This window comes from Salvelinus alpinus, chromosome 1 (assembly GCF_045679555.1).
Source record: "Salvelinus alpinus chromosome 1, SLU_Salpinus.1, whole genome shotgun sequence".
NCBI lineage: Eukaryota > Metazoa > Chordata > Actinopteri > Salmoniformes > Salmonidae > Salvelinus > Salvelinus alpinus.
In genome coordinates, this window is record NC_092086.1 from 28045071 (window position 1) to 28062035 (window position 16965).

The 16965-nt window shown below is 47.4% G+C and overlaps 1 protein-coding gene across 2 annotated transcripts in view; it reads right to left on the bottom strand.

Moving 5' to 3' along the window:
- The window catches only part of LOC139572722 (septin-9-like), a 168312-nt gene that overhangs the window by 127453 nt on the left and 23894 nt on the right, over positions 1–16965 (bottom strand). The window contains exon 1 of one of the 2 annotated variants that reach the window (XM_071395471.1): positions 14559–14678. The exons of the other annotated variant lie outside the window; for it this stretch is intronic. Coding sequence (XP_071251572.1) covers positions 14559–14580 — 22 coding nt within the window. The 5' untranslated portion in view covers positions 14581–14678. Of the gene's footprint in view, positions 1–14558; positions 14679–16965 lie in introns of those variants that run through there. 2 annotated transcript variants of the gene reach the window in all.

Genomic DNA, 16965 nt, shown 5'->3' on the forward strand with positions numbered 1-16965 from the left:
TACAGAATAGAACCAGACCAGTCTACTCCCTACAGTACAGAATAGAACCAGACCAGTCTACTCCCTACAGTACAGAATAGAACCAGACCAGTCTACTCCCTACAGTACAGAATAGAACCAGACCAGTCTACTCCCTACAGTACAGAATAGAACCAGACCAGTCTACTCCCTGCAGTACAGAATAGAACCAGACCAGTCTACTCCCTACAGTACAGAATAGAACCAGACCAGTCTACTCCCTACAGTACAGAATAGAACCAGACCAGTCTACTCCCTACAGTACAGAATAGAACCAGACCAGTCTACTCCCTACAGTACAGAATAGAACCAGACCAGTCTACTCCCTACAGTACAGAATAGAACCAGACCAGTCTACTCCCTACAGTACAGAATAGAACCAGACCGGTCCACTCCCTACAATACAGAATAGAACCAGACCAGTCTACTCCCTACAGTACATAATAGAACCAGACCAGTCTACTCCCTGCAGTACAGAATAGAACCAGACCAGTCTACTCCCTACAGTACAGAATAGAACCAGACCGGTCCACTCCCTACAGTACAGAATAGAACCAGACCAGTCCACTCCCTACAGTACATAATAGAACCAGACCAGTCTACTCCCTACAGTACAGAATAGAACCAGACCAGTCTACTCCCTACAGTACAGAATAGAACCAGACCAGTCTACTCCCTACAGTACAGAATAGAACCAGACCGGTCCACTCCCTACAGTACAGAATAGAACCAGACCAGTCCACTCCCTGCAGTACAGAATAGAACCAGACCAGTCCACTCCCTACAGTACAGAATAGAACCAGACCAGTCTACTCCCTACAGTACAGAATAGAACCAGACCAGTCTACTCCCTACAGTACAGAATAGAACCAGACCAGTCTACTCCCTACAGTACAGAATAGAACCAGACCAGTCTACTCCCTGCAGTACAGAATAGAACCAGACCAGTCTACTCCCTACAGTACAGAATAGAACCAGACCAGTCTACTCCCTACAGTACAGAATAGAACCAGACCAGTCTACTCCCTACTGTACAGAATAGAACCAGACCAGTCTACTCCCTACAGTACAGAATAGAACCAGACCAGTCTACTCCCTACAGTACAGAATAGAACCAGACCAGTCTACTCCCTACAGTACAGAATAGAACCAGACCGGTCCACTCCCTACAATACAGAATAGAACCAGACCAGTCTACTCCCTACAGTACATAATAGAACCAGACCAGTCTACTCCCTACAGTACAGAATAGAACCAGACCGGTCCACTCCCTACAGTACAGAATAGAACCAGACCGGTCCACTCCCTACAGTACAGAATAGAACCAGACCGGTCCACTCCCTACAGTACAGAATAGAACCAGACCAGTCTACTCCCTACAGTACAGAATAGAACCAGACCGGTCCACTCCCAACAGTGCAGAATAGAACCAGACCAGTCCACTCCCTACAGTACAGAATAGAACCAGACCAGTCTACTCCCTACAGTACAGAATAGAACCAGACCAGTCTACTCCCTACAGTACAGAATAGAACCAGACCAGTCTACTCCCTACAGTACAGAATAGAACCAGACCAGTCTACTCCCTACAGTACAGAATAGAACCAGACCAGTCTACTCCCTACAGTACAGAATAGAACCAGACCAGTCTACTCCCTACAGTACAGAATAGAACCAGACCAGTCTACTCCCTACAGTACAGAATAGAACCAGACCGGTCCACTCCCTACAGTACAGAATAGAACCAGACCAGTCTACTCCCTACAGTACAGAATAGAACCAGACCAGTCTACTCCCTACAGTACAGAATAGAACCAGACCAGTCTACTCCCTACAGTACAGAATAGAACCAGACCAGTCTACTCCCTACAGTACAGAATAGAACCAGACCAGTCTACTCCCTGCAGTACAGAATAGAACCAGACCAGTCTACTCCCTACAGTACAGAATAGAACCAGACCAGTCTACTCCCTACAGTACAGAATAGAACCAGACCAGTCTACTCCCTACAGTACAGAATAGAACCAGACCGGTCCACTCCCTACAGTACAGAATAGAACCAGACCAGTCTACTCCCTAGAGTACAGAATAGAACCAGACCAGTCTACTCCCTACAGTACAGAATAGAACCAGACCAGTCTACTCCCTACAGTACAGAATAGAACCAGACCAGTCTACTCCCTACAGTACAGAATAGAACCAGACCGGTCTACTCCCTACAGTACAGAATAGAACCAGATCAGTCTACTCCCTACAGTACAGAATAGAACCAGACCAGTCTACTCCCTACAGTACAGAATAGAACCAGACCAGTCTACTCCCTACAGTACAGAATAGAACCAGACCAGTCTACTCCCTACAGTACAGAACAGAACCAGACCAGTCTACTCCCTACAGTACAGAATAGAACCAGACCAGTCTACTCCCTACAGTACAGAATAGAACCAGACCAGTCTACTCCCTACAGTACAGAATAGAACCAGACCGGTCTACTCCCTACAGTACAGAATAGAACCAGACAGGTCCACTGCCTACAGTACAGAATAGAACCAGACCAGTCTACTCCCTACAGTACAGAATAGAACCAGACCGGTCTACTCCCTACAGTACAGAAATGAACCAGACAGGTCCACTCCCTACAGTACAGAATAGAACCAGACCAGTCTACTCCCTACAGTACAGAATAGAACCAGACCAGTCCACTCCCTACAGTACAGAATAGAACCAGACCGGTCCACTCCCTAGAGTACAGAATAGAACCAGACCAGTCTACTCCCTACAGTACAGAATAGAACCAGACCAGTCTACTCCCTACAGTTCCCAACAGAACCAGACCGGTCCACTCCCTACAGTACATAATAGAACCAGACCAGTCTACTCCCTACAGTACAGAATAGAACCAGACCAGTCTACTCCCTACAGTACAGAATAGAACCAGACCAGTCTACTCCCTACAGTACAGAATAGAACCAGACCAGTCTACTCCCTACAGTACAGAATAGAACCAGACCGGTCTACTCCCCAGACCAGTCTACTCCCTACAGTACAGAATAGAACCAGACCAGTCCACTCCCTACAGTACAGAATAGAACCAGACCGGTTTACTCCCTAGAGTACAGAATAGAACCAGACCAGTCTACTCCCTACAGTACAGAATAGAACCAGACCAGTCTACTCCCTACAGTTCCCAACAGAACCAGACCGGTCCACTCCCTACAGTACATAATAGAACCAGACCAGTCTACTCCCTACAGTACAGAATAGAACCAGACCAGTCTACTCCCTACAGTACAGAATAGAACCAGACCAGTCTACTCCCTACAGTACAGAATAGAACCAGACCAGTCTACTCCCTACAGTACAGAATAGAACCAGACCGGTCTACTCCCCAGACCAGTCTACTCCCTACAGTACAGAATAGAACCAGACCGGTCCACTCCCTACAGTACAGAATAGAACCAGACCAGTCTACTCCCTGCAGTACAGAATAGAACCAGACCAGTCTACTCCCTACAGTACAGAATAGAACCAGACCAGTCTACTCCCTACAGTACAGAATAGAACCAGACCAGTCTACTCCCTACTGTACAGAATAGAACCAGACCAGTCTACTCCCTACAGTACAGAATAGAACCAGACCAGTCTACTCCCTACAGTACAGAATAGAACCAGACCAGTCTACTCCCTACAGTACAGAATAGAACCAGACCGGTCCACTCCCTACAATACAGAATAGAACCAGACCAGTCTACTCCCTACAGTACATAATAGAACCAGACCAGTCTACTCCCTACAGTACAGAATAGAACCAGACCGGTCCACTCCCTACAGTACAGAATAGAACCAGACCGGTCCACTCCCTACAGTACAGAATAGAACCAGACCGGTCCACTCCCTACAGTACAGAATAGAACCAGACCAGTCTACTCCCTACAGTACAGAATAGAACCAGACCGGTCCACTCCCAACAGTGCAGAATAGAACCAGACCAGTCCACTCCCTACAGTACAGAATAGAACCAGACCAGTCTACTCCCTACAGTACAGAATAGAACCAGACCAGTCTACTCCCTACAGTACAGAATAGAACCAGACCAGTCTACTCCCTACAGTACAGAATAGAACCAGACCAGTCTACTCCCTACAGTACAGAATAGAACCAGACCAGTCTACTCCCTACAGTACAGAACAGAACCAGACCAGTCTACTCCCTACAGTACAGAATAGAACCAGACCAGTCTACTCCCTACAGTACAGAATAGAACCAGACCGGTCCACTCCCTACAGTACAGAATAGAACCAGACCAGTCTACTCCCTAGAGTACAGAATAGAACCAGACCAGTCTACTCCCTACAGTACAGAATAGAACCAGACCAGTCTACTCCCTACAGTACAGAATAGAACCAGACCAGTCTACTCCCTACAGTACAGAATAGAACCAGACCGGTCTACTCCCTACAGTACAGAATAGAACCAGATCAGTCTACTCCCTACAGTACAGAATAGAACCAGACCAGTCTACTCCCTACAGTACAGAATAGAACCAGACCAGTCTACTCCCTACAGTACAGAATAGAACCAGACCAGTCTACTCCCTACAGTACAGAACAGAACCAGACCAGTCTACTCCCTACAGTACAGAATAGAACCAGACCAGTCTACTCCCTACAGTACAGAATAGAACCAGAACAGTCTACTCCCTACAGTACAGAATAGAACCAGACCGGTCTACTCCCTACAGTACAGAATAGAACCAGACAGGTCCACTGCCTACAGTACAGAATAGAACCAGACCAGTCTACTCCCTACAGTACAGAATAGAACCAGACCGGTCTACTCCCTACAGTACAGAAATGAACCAGACAGGTCCACTCCCTACAGTACAGAATAGAACCAGACCAGTCTACTCCCTACAGTACAGAATAGAACCAGACCAGTCTACTCCCTACAGTACAGAATAGAACCAGACCAGTCCACTCCCTACAGTACAGAATAGAACCAGACCGGTCCACTCCCTAGAGTACAGAATAGAACCAGACCAGTCTACTCCCTACAGTACAGAATAGAACCAGACCAGTCTACTCCCTACAGTTCCCAACAGAACCAGACCGGTCCACTCCCTACAGTACATAATAGAACCAGACCAGTCTACTCCCTACAGTACAGAATAGAACCAGACCGGTCCACTCCCTACAATACAGAATAGAACCAGACCAGTCTACTCCCTACAGTACATAATAGAACCAGACCAGTCTACTCCCTACAGTACAGAATAGAACCAGACCGGTCCACTCCCTACAGTACAGAATAGAACCAGACCGGTCCACTCCCTACAGTACAGAATAGAACCAGACCGGTCCACTCCCTACAGTACAGAATAGAACCAGACCGGTCTACTCCCTACAGTACAGAATAGAACCAGACCAGTCTACTCCCTACAGTACAGAATAGAACCAGACCAGTCTACTCCCTACAGTACAGAATAGAACCAGACCGGTCTACTCCCTACAGTACAGAATAGAACCAGACCAGTCTACTCCCTACAGTACAGAACAGAACCAGACCGGTCCACTCCCTACAGTATAGAATAGAACCAGACCAGTCTACTCCCTAGAGTACAGAATAGAACCAGACCAGTCCACTCCCTACAGTACAGAATAGAACCAGACCGGTCTACTCCCTACAGTACAGAATAGAACCAGACCAGTCTACTCCCTACAGTACAGAATAGAACCAGACCAGTCCACTCCCTACAGTACAGAATAGAACCAGACCAGTCTACTCCCTACAGTACAGAATAGAACCAGACCGGTCCACTCCCAACAGTGCAGAATAGAACCAGACCAGTCCACTCCCTACAGTACAGAATAGAACCAGACCAGTCTACTCCCTACAGTACAGAATAGAACCAGACCAGTCTACTCCCTACAGTACAGAATAGAACCAGACCAGTCTACTCCCTACAGTACAGAATAGAACCAGACCAGTCTACTCCCTACAGTACAGAATAGAACCAGACCAGTCTACTCCCTACAGTACAGAATAGAACCAGACCAGTCTACTCCCTACAGTACAGAATAGAACCAGACCGGTCCACTCCCTACAGTACAGAATAGAACCAGACCAGTCTACTCCCTAGAGTACAGAATAGAACCAGACCAGTCTACTCCCTACAGTACAGAATAGAACCAGACCAGTCTACTCCCTACAGTACAGAATAGAACCAGACCAGTCTACTCCCTACAGTACAGAATAGAACCAGACCGGTCTACTCCCTACAGTACAGAATAGAACCAGATCAGTCTACTCCCTACAGTACAGAATAGAACCAGACCAGTCTACTCCCTACAGTACAGAATAGAACCAGACCAGTCTACTCCCTACAGTACAGAATAGAACCAGACCAGTCTACTCCCTACAGTACAGAACAGAACCAGACCAGTCTACTCCCTACAGTACAGAATAGAACCAGACCAGTCTACTCCCTACAGTACAGAATAGAACCAGACCAGTCTACTCCCTACAGTACAGAATAGAACCAGACCGGTCTACTCCCTACAGTACAGAATAGAACCAGACAGGTCCACTGCCTACAGTACAGAATAGAACCAGACCAGTCTACTCCCTACAGTACAGAATAGAACCAGACCGGTCTACTCCCTACAGTACAGAAATGAACCAGACAGGTCCACTCCCTACAGTACAGAATAGAACCAGACCAGTCTACTCCCTACAGTACAGAATAGAACCAGACCAGTCCACTCCCTACAGTACAGAATAGAACCAGACCGGTCCACTCCCTAGAGTACAGAATAGAACCAGACCAGTCTACTCCCTACAGTACAGAATAGAACCAGACCAGTCTACTCCCTACAGTTCCCAACAGAACCAGACCGGTCCACTCCCTACAGTACATAATAGAACCAGACCAGTCTACTCCCTACAGTACAGAATAGAAACAGACCAGTCTACTCCCTACAGTACAGAATAGAACCAGACCAGTCTACTCCCTACAGTACAGAATAGAACCAGACCAGTCTACTCCCTACAGTACAGAATAGAACCAGACCGGTCTACTCCCCAGACCAGTCTACTCCCTACAGTACAGAATAGAACCAGACCAGTCCACTCCCTACAGTACAGAATAGAACCAGACCGGTCCACTCCCTAGAGTACAGAATAGAACCAGACCAGTCTACTCCCTACAGTACAGAATAGAACCAGACCAGTCTACTCCCTACAGTTCCCAACAGAACCAGACCGGTCCACTCCCTACAGTACATAATAGAACCAGACCAGTCTACTCCCTACAGTACAGAATAGAACCAGACCAGTCTACTCCCTACAGTACAGAATAGAACCAGACCAGTCTACTCCCTACAGTACAGAATAGAACCAGACCAGTCTACTCCCTACAGTACAGAATAGAACCAGACCGGTCTACTCCCCAGACCAGTCTACTCCCTACAGTACAGAATAGAACCAGACCGGTCCACTCCCTACAGTACAGAATAGAACCAGACCAGTCTACTCCCTGCAGTACAGAATAGAACCAGACCGGTCTACTCCCTACAGTACAGAATAGAACCAGACCGGTCTACTCCCTACAGTACAGAATAGAACCAGACCGGTCTACTCCCTAAAGTACAGAATAGAACCAGACCGGTCTACTCCCTACAGTACAGAATAGAACCAGACCGGTCCACTCCCTACAGTACAGAATAGAACCAGACCGGTCTACTCCCTGCAGTACAGAATAGAACCAGACCAGTCTACTCCCTGCAGTACAGAATAGAACCAGACCGGTCTACTCCCTACAGTACAGAATAGAACCAGACCGGTCTACTCCCTACAGTGCAGAATAGAACCAGACCAGTCTACTCCCTACAGTACAGAATAGAACCAGACCAGTCTACTCCCTACAGTACAGAATAGAACCAGACCAGTCTACTCCCTACAGTACAGAATAGAACCAGACCGGTCTACTCCCTGCAGTACAGAATAGAACCAGACCAGTCTACTCCCTACAGTACAGAATAGAACCAGACCAGTCTACTCCCTACAGTACAGAATAGAACCAGACCAGTCTACTCCCTACAGTACAGAATAGAACCAGACCAGTCTACTCCCTGCAGTACAGAATAGAACCAGACCAGTCTACTCCCTACAGTACAGAATAGAACCAGACCGGTCCACTCCCTACAGTACAGAATAGAACCAGACCGGTCCACTCCCTACAGTACAGAATAGAACCAGACCAGTCCACTCCCTACAGTACAGAATAGAACCAGACCGGTCTACTCCCTACAGTGCAGAATAGAACCAGACCAGTCTACTCCCTACAGTACAGAATAGAACCAGACCAGTCTACTCCCTACAGTACAGAATAGAACCAGACCAGTCTACTCCCTACAGTACAGAATAGAACCAGACCGGTCTACTCCCTACAGTACAGAATAGAACCAGACCAGTCTACTCCCTACAGTACAGAATAGAACCAGACCAGTCTACTCCCTACAGTACAGAATAGAACCAGACCAGTCTACTCCCTACAGTACAGAATAGAACCAGACCAGTCCACTCCCTACAGTACAGAATAGAACCAGACCAGTCTACTCCCTACAGTAGAGAATAGAACCAGACCAGTCTACTCCCTACAGTAGAGAATAGAACCAGACCGGTCCACTCCCTACAGTACAGAATAGAACCAGACCAGTCTACTCCCTACAGTACAGAATAGAACCAGACCAGTCTACTCCCTACTGTACAGAATAGAACCAGACCAGTCTACTCCCTACAGTACAGAATAGAACCAGACCAGTCTACTCCCTACAGTACAGAATAGAACCAGACCGGTCTACTCCCTACAGTGCAGAATAGAACCAGACCAGTCTACTCCCTACAGTACAGAATAGAACCAGACCGGTCTACTCCCTACAGTACAGAATAGAACCAGACCGGTCTACTCCCTACAGTACAGAATAGAACCAGACCAGTCTACTCCCTACAGTGCAGAATAGAACCAGACCAGTCTACTCCCTACAGTACAGAATAGAACCAGACCGGTCTACTCCCTACAGTACAGAATAGAACCAGACCAGTCTACTCCCTACAGTACAGAATAGAACCAGACCAGTCTACTCCCTACAGTACAGAATAGAACCAGACCAGTCTACTCCCTACAGTACAGAATAGAACCAGACCGGTCTACTCCCTACAGTACAGAATAGAACCAGACCAGTCTACTCCCTACAGTACAGAATAGAACCAGACCAGTCTACTCCCTACAGTACAGAATAGAACCAGACCAGTCTACTCCCTACAGTACAGAACAGAACCAGACCAGTCTACTCCCTACAGTACAGAGTAGAACCAGACCAGTCTACTCCCTACAGTACAGAACAGAACCAGACCGGTCTACTCCCTACAGTACAGAATAGAACCAGACCAGTCTACTCCCTACAGTACAGAATAGAACCAGACCGGTCCACTCCCTACAGTACCGAATAGAACCAGACCAGTCTACTCCCTACAGTACCGAATAGAACCAGACCGGTCTACTCCCTACAGTACAGAATAGAACCAGACCGGTCCACTCCCTACAGTACAGAATAGAACCAGACCAGTCTACTCCCTACAGTACAGAACAGAACCAGACCAGTCTACTCCCTACAGTACAGAATAGAACCAGACCAGTCTACTCCCTACAGTACAGAATAGAACCAGACCGGTCCACTCCCTACAGTACAGAATAGAACCAGACCGGTCCACTCCCTACAGTACAGAATAGAACCAGACCAGTCTACTCCCTACAGTACAGAATAGAACCAGACCAGTCTACTCCCTACAGTACAGAATAGAACCAGACCAGTCTACTCCCTACAGTACAGAATAGAACCAGACCGGTCCACTCCCTACAGTACAGAATAGAACCAGACCGGTCTACTCCCTACAGTACCGAATAGAACCAGACCGGTCTACTCCCTACCGTACCGAATAGAACCAGACCGGTCCACTCCCTACAGTACAGAACAGAACCAGACCGGTCTACTCCCTACTGTACCGAATAGAACCAGACCGGTCCACTCCCTACAGTACAGAACAGAACCAGACCGGTCCACTTCCTACAGTACAGAACAGAACCAGACCGGTTCACTCCCTACAGTACAGAATAGGAACTGTGATTATTGAGCTTAAATGTGTGAGTGTGTGGAATACAGAGTAAAATAGGCCAATTGGGCGCTTTAGAATGTCAAGACCTGACTCAGTCAGCCACGCCCTGTAGGTTTAACATGGCACATTCACTCACACACACAGGCACGCAAGCACACACACACATACATACATACAAGCAGCTGTGGTCACAGCTGTCCTTAAGCAAATGCATAGCAAGAGGTTAGGGCTTTACAAAGGAAACTTTAATCACAAACACCTGTTGGAAAGAGGTGCCCTCATACAGTGTACAGTCACACAAAGCCTTGGTAGTGGGTACTGGGTGCATGGTATTATGGTGTGTGGTCATGAGTGTGTGTGTGTGTGTGTCTGTCTAGGCAGCCCCCTCACACATGGGGATGGAATGACTCAGTAAATAGACAGAGCAGCTGTCCTCCATCAGGAATAGATCTTTCTCTTTCTTTCTTTCTTTCTTTCTGTATCTTCTCCTTTCGTCGTCCTCCATCTCTCTCTCTCTTCAATAATACTATCTTTATCATGTTAACATGTTAGCATTATAATCACAAACCCCAATCAGCTTCACAGCAGCTACACAGCCATGTCTCCATGGTAACCCAGGCAAAACACCAGGCACAGAGTACAAGGAAGTATCTCTGACCAGTTTCATCCAATAACACGAGCCGAAATCTGCCTAGGCAGAGATACTGTAGAATAGACAGATACTCAGCTACAGACCAGTGTGTCAGTCTGTCCCCTTTAAAAACACCAGAGACCCCAGAGTTGCGCCAACTACTGCTCTGAGCTTCTCTTGTTACACACGATCCATCATCATTGAAAGAAATGGGCAAAAGCCAGTGTAATGGAAAACAACAGTTTTACCACAGTTCCTCCACAGAGGAGAGTGCCTGAAATTCAACACCGCCACCGTGTGGTGATAAGCGATACTGCACTGGAAAACCACTTTTGGATACCATCCAGTCCAACCCAAACAGCATTAACGTTATATTTAAGCAGCAAACCAAAGAGCAAAATATTTCTAACATATTCCAAGACGTTATGCAGTGTAACGACAGAGTTCATATTGTTGTGTGTTCTCTATGGATACTGTAGTAAGATGATATAGTAGCCTGCTCTATTGAGAGGGAAGCGACTGGGAGAGCTTAAGGGAGAGCTTTTTTAATAACATGTTTTACATATTTTTATTTATTCTAGGCAAGTCAGTTAAGAACAAATTCTTATTTACAATGACAACCTAGGAACAGTGTGTTAACTGCCTTGTTCAGGGGAAGAATAACAGATTTTTTATCTTGTCACCTTGGGGATTTGATCTAGAAACCTTTCAGTTACTGGCCCAACACTCGAACCACTAGGCTACCTGCCGCCCCAAGGTTAAGGGATGGCTGGAGGCTGTTCAGTAGAGGTCAAGGGATGGCTGGAGGCTGTTCAGTAGAGGTTAAGGGATGGCTGGAGGCTGTTCAGTAGAGGTCAAGGGATGGCTGGAGGCTGTTCAGTAGAGGTCAAGGGATGGCTGGCGGCTGTTCAGTAGAGGTCAAGGGATGGCTGGCGGCTGTTCAGTAGAGGTTAAAGGATGGCTGGAGGCTGTTCAGTAGAGGTTAGGGGATGGCTGGAGGTTGTTCAGTAGAGGTTAGGGGATGGCTGGAGGCTGTTCATTAGAGGTTAGGGGATGGCTGGAGGCTGTTCATTAGAGGTTAGGGGATGGCTGGAGGCTGTTCAGTAGAGGTTAGGGGATGGCTGGAGGTTGTTCAGTAGAGGTTAGGGGATGGCTGGAGGCTGTTCAGTAGAGGTTAGGGGATGGCTGGAGGCTGTTCTTTAGAGGTTAGGGGATGGCTGGAGGCTGTTCGTTAGAGGTTAGTGGATGGCTGGAGGTTGTTCATTAGAGGTTAGGGGATGGCTGGAGGCTGTTCATTAGAGGTTAGGGGATGGCTGGAGGTTGTTCATTCGAGGTTAGGGGATGGCTGGCGGCTGTTCATTAGAGGTTAGGGGATGGCTGGAGGCTGTTCAGTAGAGGTTAGGGGATGGCTGGAGGCTGTTCATTAGAGGTTAGGGGATGGCTGGAGGCTGTTCATTAGAGGTTAGGGGATGGCTGGAGGCTGTTCATTAGAGGTTAGGGGATGGCTGGAGGTTGTTCATTAGAGGTTAGGGGATGGCTGGAGGCTGTTCAGTAGAGGTTAGGGGATGGCTGGAGGCTGTTCATTAGAGGTTAGGGGATGGCTGGAGGTTTTTCATTAGAGGTTAGGGGATGGCTGGAGGCTGTTCATTAGAGGTTAGGGGATGGCTGGAGGCTGTTCATTAGAGGTTAGGGGGTGGCTGGAGGTTGTTCATTAGAGGTTAGGGGATGGCTGGAGGCTGTTCGTTAGAGGTTAGGGGATGGCTGGAGGCTGTTCATTAGAGGTTAGGGGATGGCTGGAGGCTGTTCAGTAGAGGTTAGGGGATGGCTGGAGGTTGTTCATTAGAGGTTAGGGGATGGCTGGAGGCTGTTCATTAGAGGTTAGGGGATGGCTGGAGGCTGTTCAGTAGAGGTTAGGGGATGGCTGGAGGCTGTTCATTAGAGGTTAGGGGATGGCTGGAGGCTGTTCAGTATGTTAGTTGTGTGTCTTAGAACGGTCTCAGTCAGGTCACTGTGTGAGTGTCACAGTTATTAACTGTTCGTCAGCTGTTATCACCATGCTGAATACAGCATCTGCTGTATATGTCCCTCTATAGTGACAGTTATCAGCTGTTATCATCATGCTGAATACAGCATCTGCTGTATATGTCCCTCTATAGTGACAGTTATCAGCTGTTATCATCATGCTCAATACAGCATCTGCTGTACATGTCCCTCTATAGTGACAGTTATCAGCTGTTTAAGACTAAGTATGTGCTTTTCTCCTAGAAAAATGACAAATCACTCCGACAAACTAAGGAAGCAAACTTTAAAGTGTGTCATATTCCACTGTATTCAGGCCAGGCAACAAGTCCATTTACACAGTGGTTTGATAAGATACTATCATTCAGCAGAGTATACAGTCATTTGAGATTGAAGGTGCTGGTTGTGATCCCTGATGTGTGCGGTCAAAACACAGTGTGACCAGACAGTGGAGGGTCAGATAGCATACACTGTGTGCCAGTACACACTTGTGGATGTAATCGTGTACACATACACATGATCACACGCACACATGCGCGTATACACACACACAAACACACACACACTCCTGCAGAAGCCATTACAGCTCCCTGAAGGAAGCACCTGGAAACGGGGGCCTCGTTGGTGATCTCACCCTGGTCCAGGCTTCATCCCAAATGGCACCATATTCCCAATATAGTGCACTACTTTGGACCAGGGCCCATAGGGCACTATATAGGAAATAGGGTGCCATTTGGGACGCTATCCCCAGACTTTAAACAGTAGGTGCTACAGGACAAGGAAGGGCACTTGTGTTGTCTGCCCTACAGTTACAGCCATTCTCTGTTTTCCACTCCAGCATTTAGAGTTTTTACAATACTCCACAAACACTCACAAAAGCACCATTAAGGGGCGGACGGTGTTTCTTCACGGATGATTTTAACATACACGTACACACACATCCACATACACGCATTCACAGACAAACTGAAGCCTAATGCGTTCTCTATGGACACCGATGACAGATGCACTCTATGAGGAAAATCACATCAACTTCAGGAATCAGAACTATTTGGAAAAAGTGAGAATAGTGTGGAAAAACCTTCCCCCTGCCAATAGAGAGTATCTCTACCCACACTGACGGTCGCTCGCCACCGGAGCCACGGGGGACAAAAGTAGTACTGTTCAAACATCACTTTTCCTGTTTTCACACAACAGACGAACATGAGAGGAGGACTGCAGACCTACAGATGGAAATTAGCTTCATTGCGAGCTTTAACAAATTTACATTGACGTGAACACTGAACTGTTGATTCGTGTGCACTGTCCCTGTCAAGCTAATTCAATGAACCAATAGATAACTGAGTAAGTAAGTCACCCAGAGAAAGAGAAAGAATCAAGGAGCCGTACAGCTCTGTCCCACTTTCCTGGCTGTCACCCAGATTAGATGACTCTGTGCCGGTCAGTCTCACACATGAAATCCTAGCTACTGTAACTCATCGACCAGACAGCCAGAGAGAGAGAGACAAAGAGACAGACAGACACATGGCAAAGGACAGATCCTAAAACCCTCTACGCTGTATCTGCAAACTGCAGCTTAGCTAAAGCCTTAAAACCAGAAAATACAGAGAGGAAAATACCCAAACTCTGGGTGTTTCAATAGATAGTTCGCTGAAGAGCTGAAAAGTACTATTCCCCTGTGATGAGAGTCCAGTTTGGCTGAGTTCCTGTGTCTTACCTGAGAATTTGTCCCCCTCCATATCCAGATCACTCCCTCCACAGCCTCATGAAGTGTCTGCTTTTTCCTCTCTCCTTCTGGACTTCCCCTTCCCCCCCCCTTGCTAGCTCGCTCACGCCCTCTCTTCCTCTCTTTTCCTCTCCCCCAGTCTTTCCCTCCCTCCCTCCCCCCTGCCTCTCTCTCTCTCTCTCTCTCTCTCTCTCTCTCTCTCTCTCTCTCTCTCTCTCTCTCTCTCTCTCTCTCTCTCTCTCTCTCTCTCTCTCTCTCTCTCTCTCTCTCTCTCTCTCTCTCTCTCTCTCTCTCTCTCTCTCTCTCTCTCTCTCTCTCTCTCTCTCTCTCTCTCTCTCTCTCTCTCTCTCTCTCTCTCTCTCTCTCTCTCTCTCTCTCTCTCTCTCTCTCTCTCTCTCTCTCTCTCTCTCTCTCTCTCTCTCTCTCTCTCTCTCTCTCTCTCTCTCTCTCTCTCTCTACTGTTAGATTTTTCAGTCTGTTCTGCTAATGAATGCGTCCAGAATTACGGCATGCCCATGTGCTGATCATATGGAGCTCTTGTTATTCTTTCTTTTCATTCCCACCCTCCATTCCCCCTCTTCTTCTCTCTCCCCCACTCACTCTCTATCTCTCTCTCTCTATCTCTCTGTTTCTGTCTTTCTTTCCTTCTTTCTCTGCCTTGCCATAAGACTGTAGCAGCATTGTATCTTGGAAACAGAAACCCTGAATGACCATGTGATGTGAGCTCCTTAGAGTTAGCCTAAAATAACCCTCTCCTCTCCATGGCCCCAATAACCCACTGTCTGATAGACCTGTCTGTACAGCAACAGAGACCATAGAGTCTTGGCATGTCTATCTATGCAGAGATAGGATATGGGTTTTATAAACTGGGTGGTTCGAGCCCTGAAAGCTTATTGGCTGACAGACGTGGTATATTAGACCGTATACCACGGGTATGACAAAACGTTTATTTTTACTTCTCTAATTAAGTTGGTAACCAGTTTATGATAGCAATAAGGCACCTCAGGGGTTTGTGGTATATGCTCAATATACCACGGCTAAGGTTTGTATACAGGCACTCCGCGTTGCGTCGTGCATAAGAGCAGCTCTTAGCCGTGGTATATTTGCCATATACCACACCCCCTCTGACCTTATTGCTTAAGTATGCTGTATCACTACTGTACAATGGAAAAACTATATGAAACAGAAGCGGGGTAGTCTCTCTCTCTCTCTCTCTCTCTCTCTCTCTCTCTATATAAAAGGTGCTTGACATCCATCCACCTCTTTGTTCAGGAAACACAGGTGAACCCTAACCTTTGGCACGTCCCTCACACTTGCCTGGGGGTCATTTGGCGAGTGGCAGTGTGTGTGTGTGAGAGGGAGAGATCAAACACACCCAGGCGTAAAATAAAACAACTATCAGGCTGCAGTGTTGCCCAATGCAACCCCCACCTTCCAAAATGCAGCAAGGAGTGAGTGTGGGGGGTGTAGTCAGGGTCACTTAGGCCAGGGCTCTCTAAGGCATTGCGCAACAAGAGAGGACAGTGGACCAGAGTTTGGGCCGAAGTGCCTATCAAAACACAATAGTAATCTGAATCACAGATCAACTAGCAGCTTCACAATGAATGGCTGATATAGTTACTGAACTACATGATCTAGATCACAGGCTGTCCCAAATAGCACCTTGTTTCCTATGTACACTAGTGCCTTACTTTTGACCAGGGCCAATAGGTAAAAAGGCGCCATTTGGGACACAGGCACAGTGAACACAATGGAGTGAGCCATGCTAGTAACACAGTGTGACTGCTTCTTCCTCTATAGAGATCAGTCTCCTGACTACTAACTGAACACAATCACCCAGAGGGCATGGCCATGGACAATACAGCCACTGTCAGAGACACTATTCAAACACTACAGATAGACTTCTACCAGTCCTGTGTGTGTCTGTCTGTCTGTGTCTGTCTGTGTGTGTTTGTGTGTGTGTGCATTGGTGTGTTTGGTTTTACTATCCTTGTGGGGACCAGAAGACCTCACAAGAATAGTTAAACAAGGACATTTTGCCGGTCCCCTCAAGGAAAAAGCTTTTTTAGGCTTAGGGGTTAGTGTTAGGGTTAAGGTTAGAATTAGGGTAGGCTAAGGGTTAGGGTTAGAATTAGGGTAGGCTAAGGGTTAAGGTTAGGGAAAATAAGATTGTAATTCCTTAAGATTACCGTACAACAGCACTCTCCTCCTAAGGCCCATCTACCTCCTGTCTGCTCATAACTCAGCCCCACCAGGAGAGGCTTTGTGTGGGGCATCTCCCTCTACTTCCCAACCCACCCAGCCCCCTCCCTCACATCCGGGCACAGGGCACACACCCCCTGCCAGCCTCCATAGTCCCCCCCCCCACCACACCCTGCTCCCCTGCTCTGACACACAT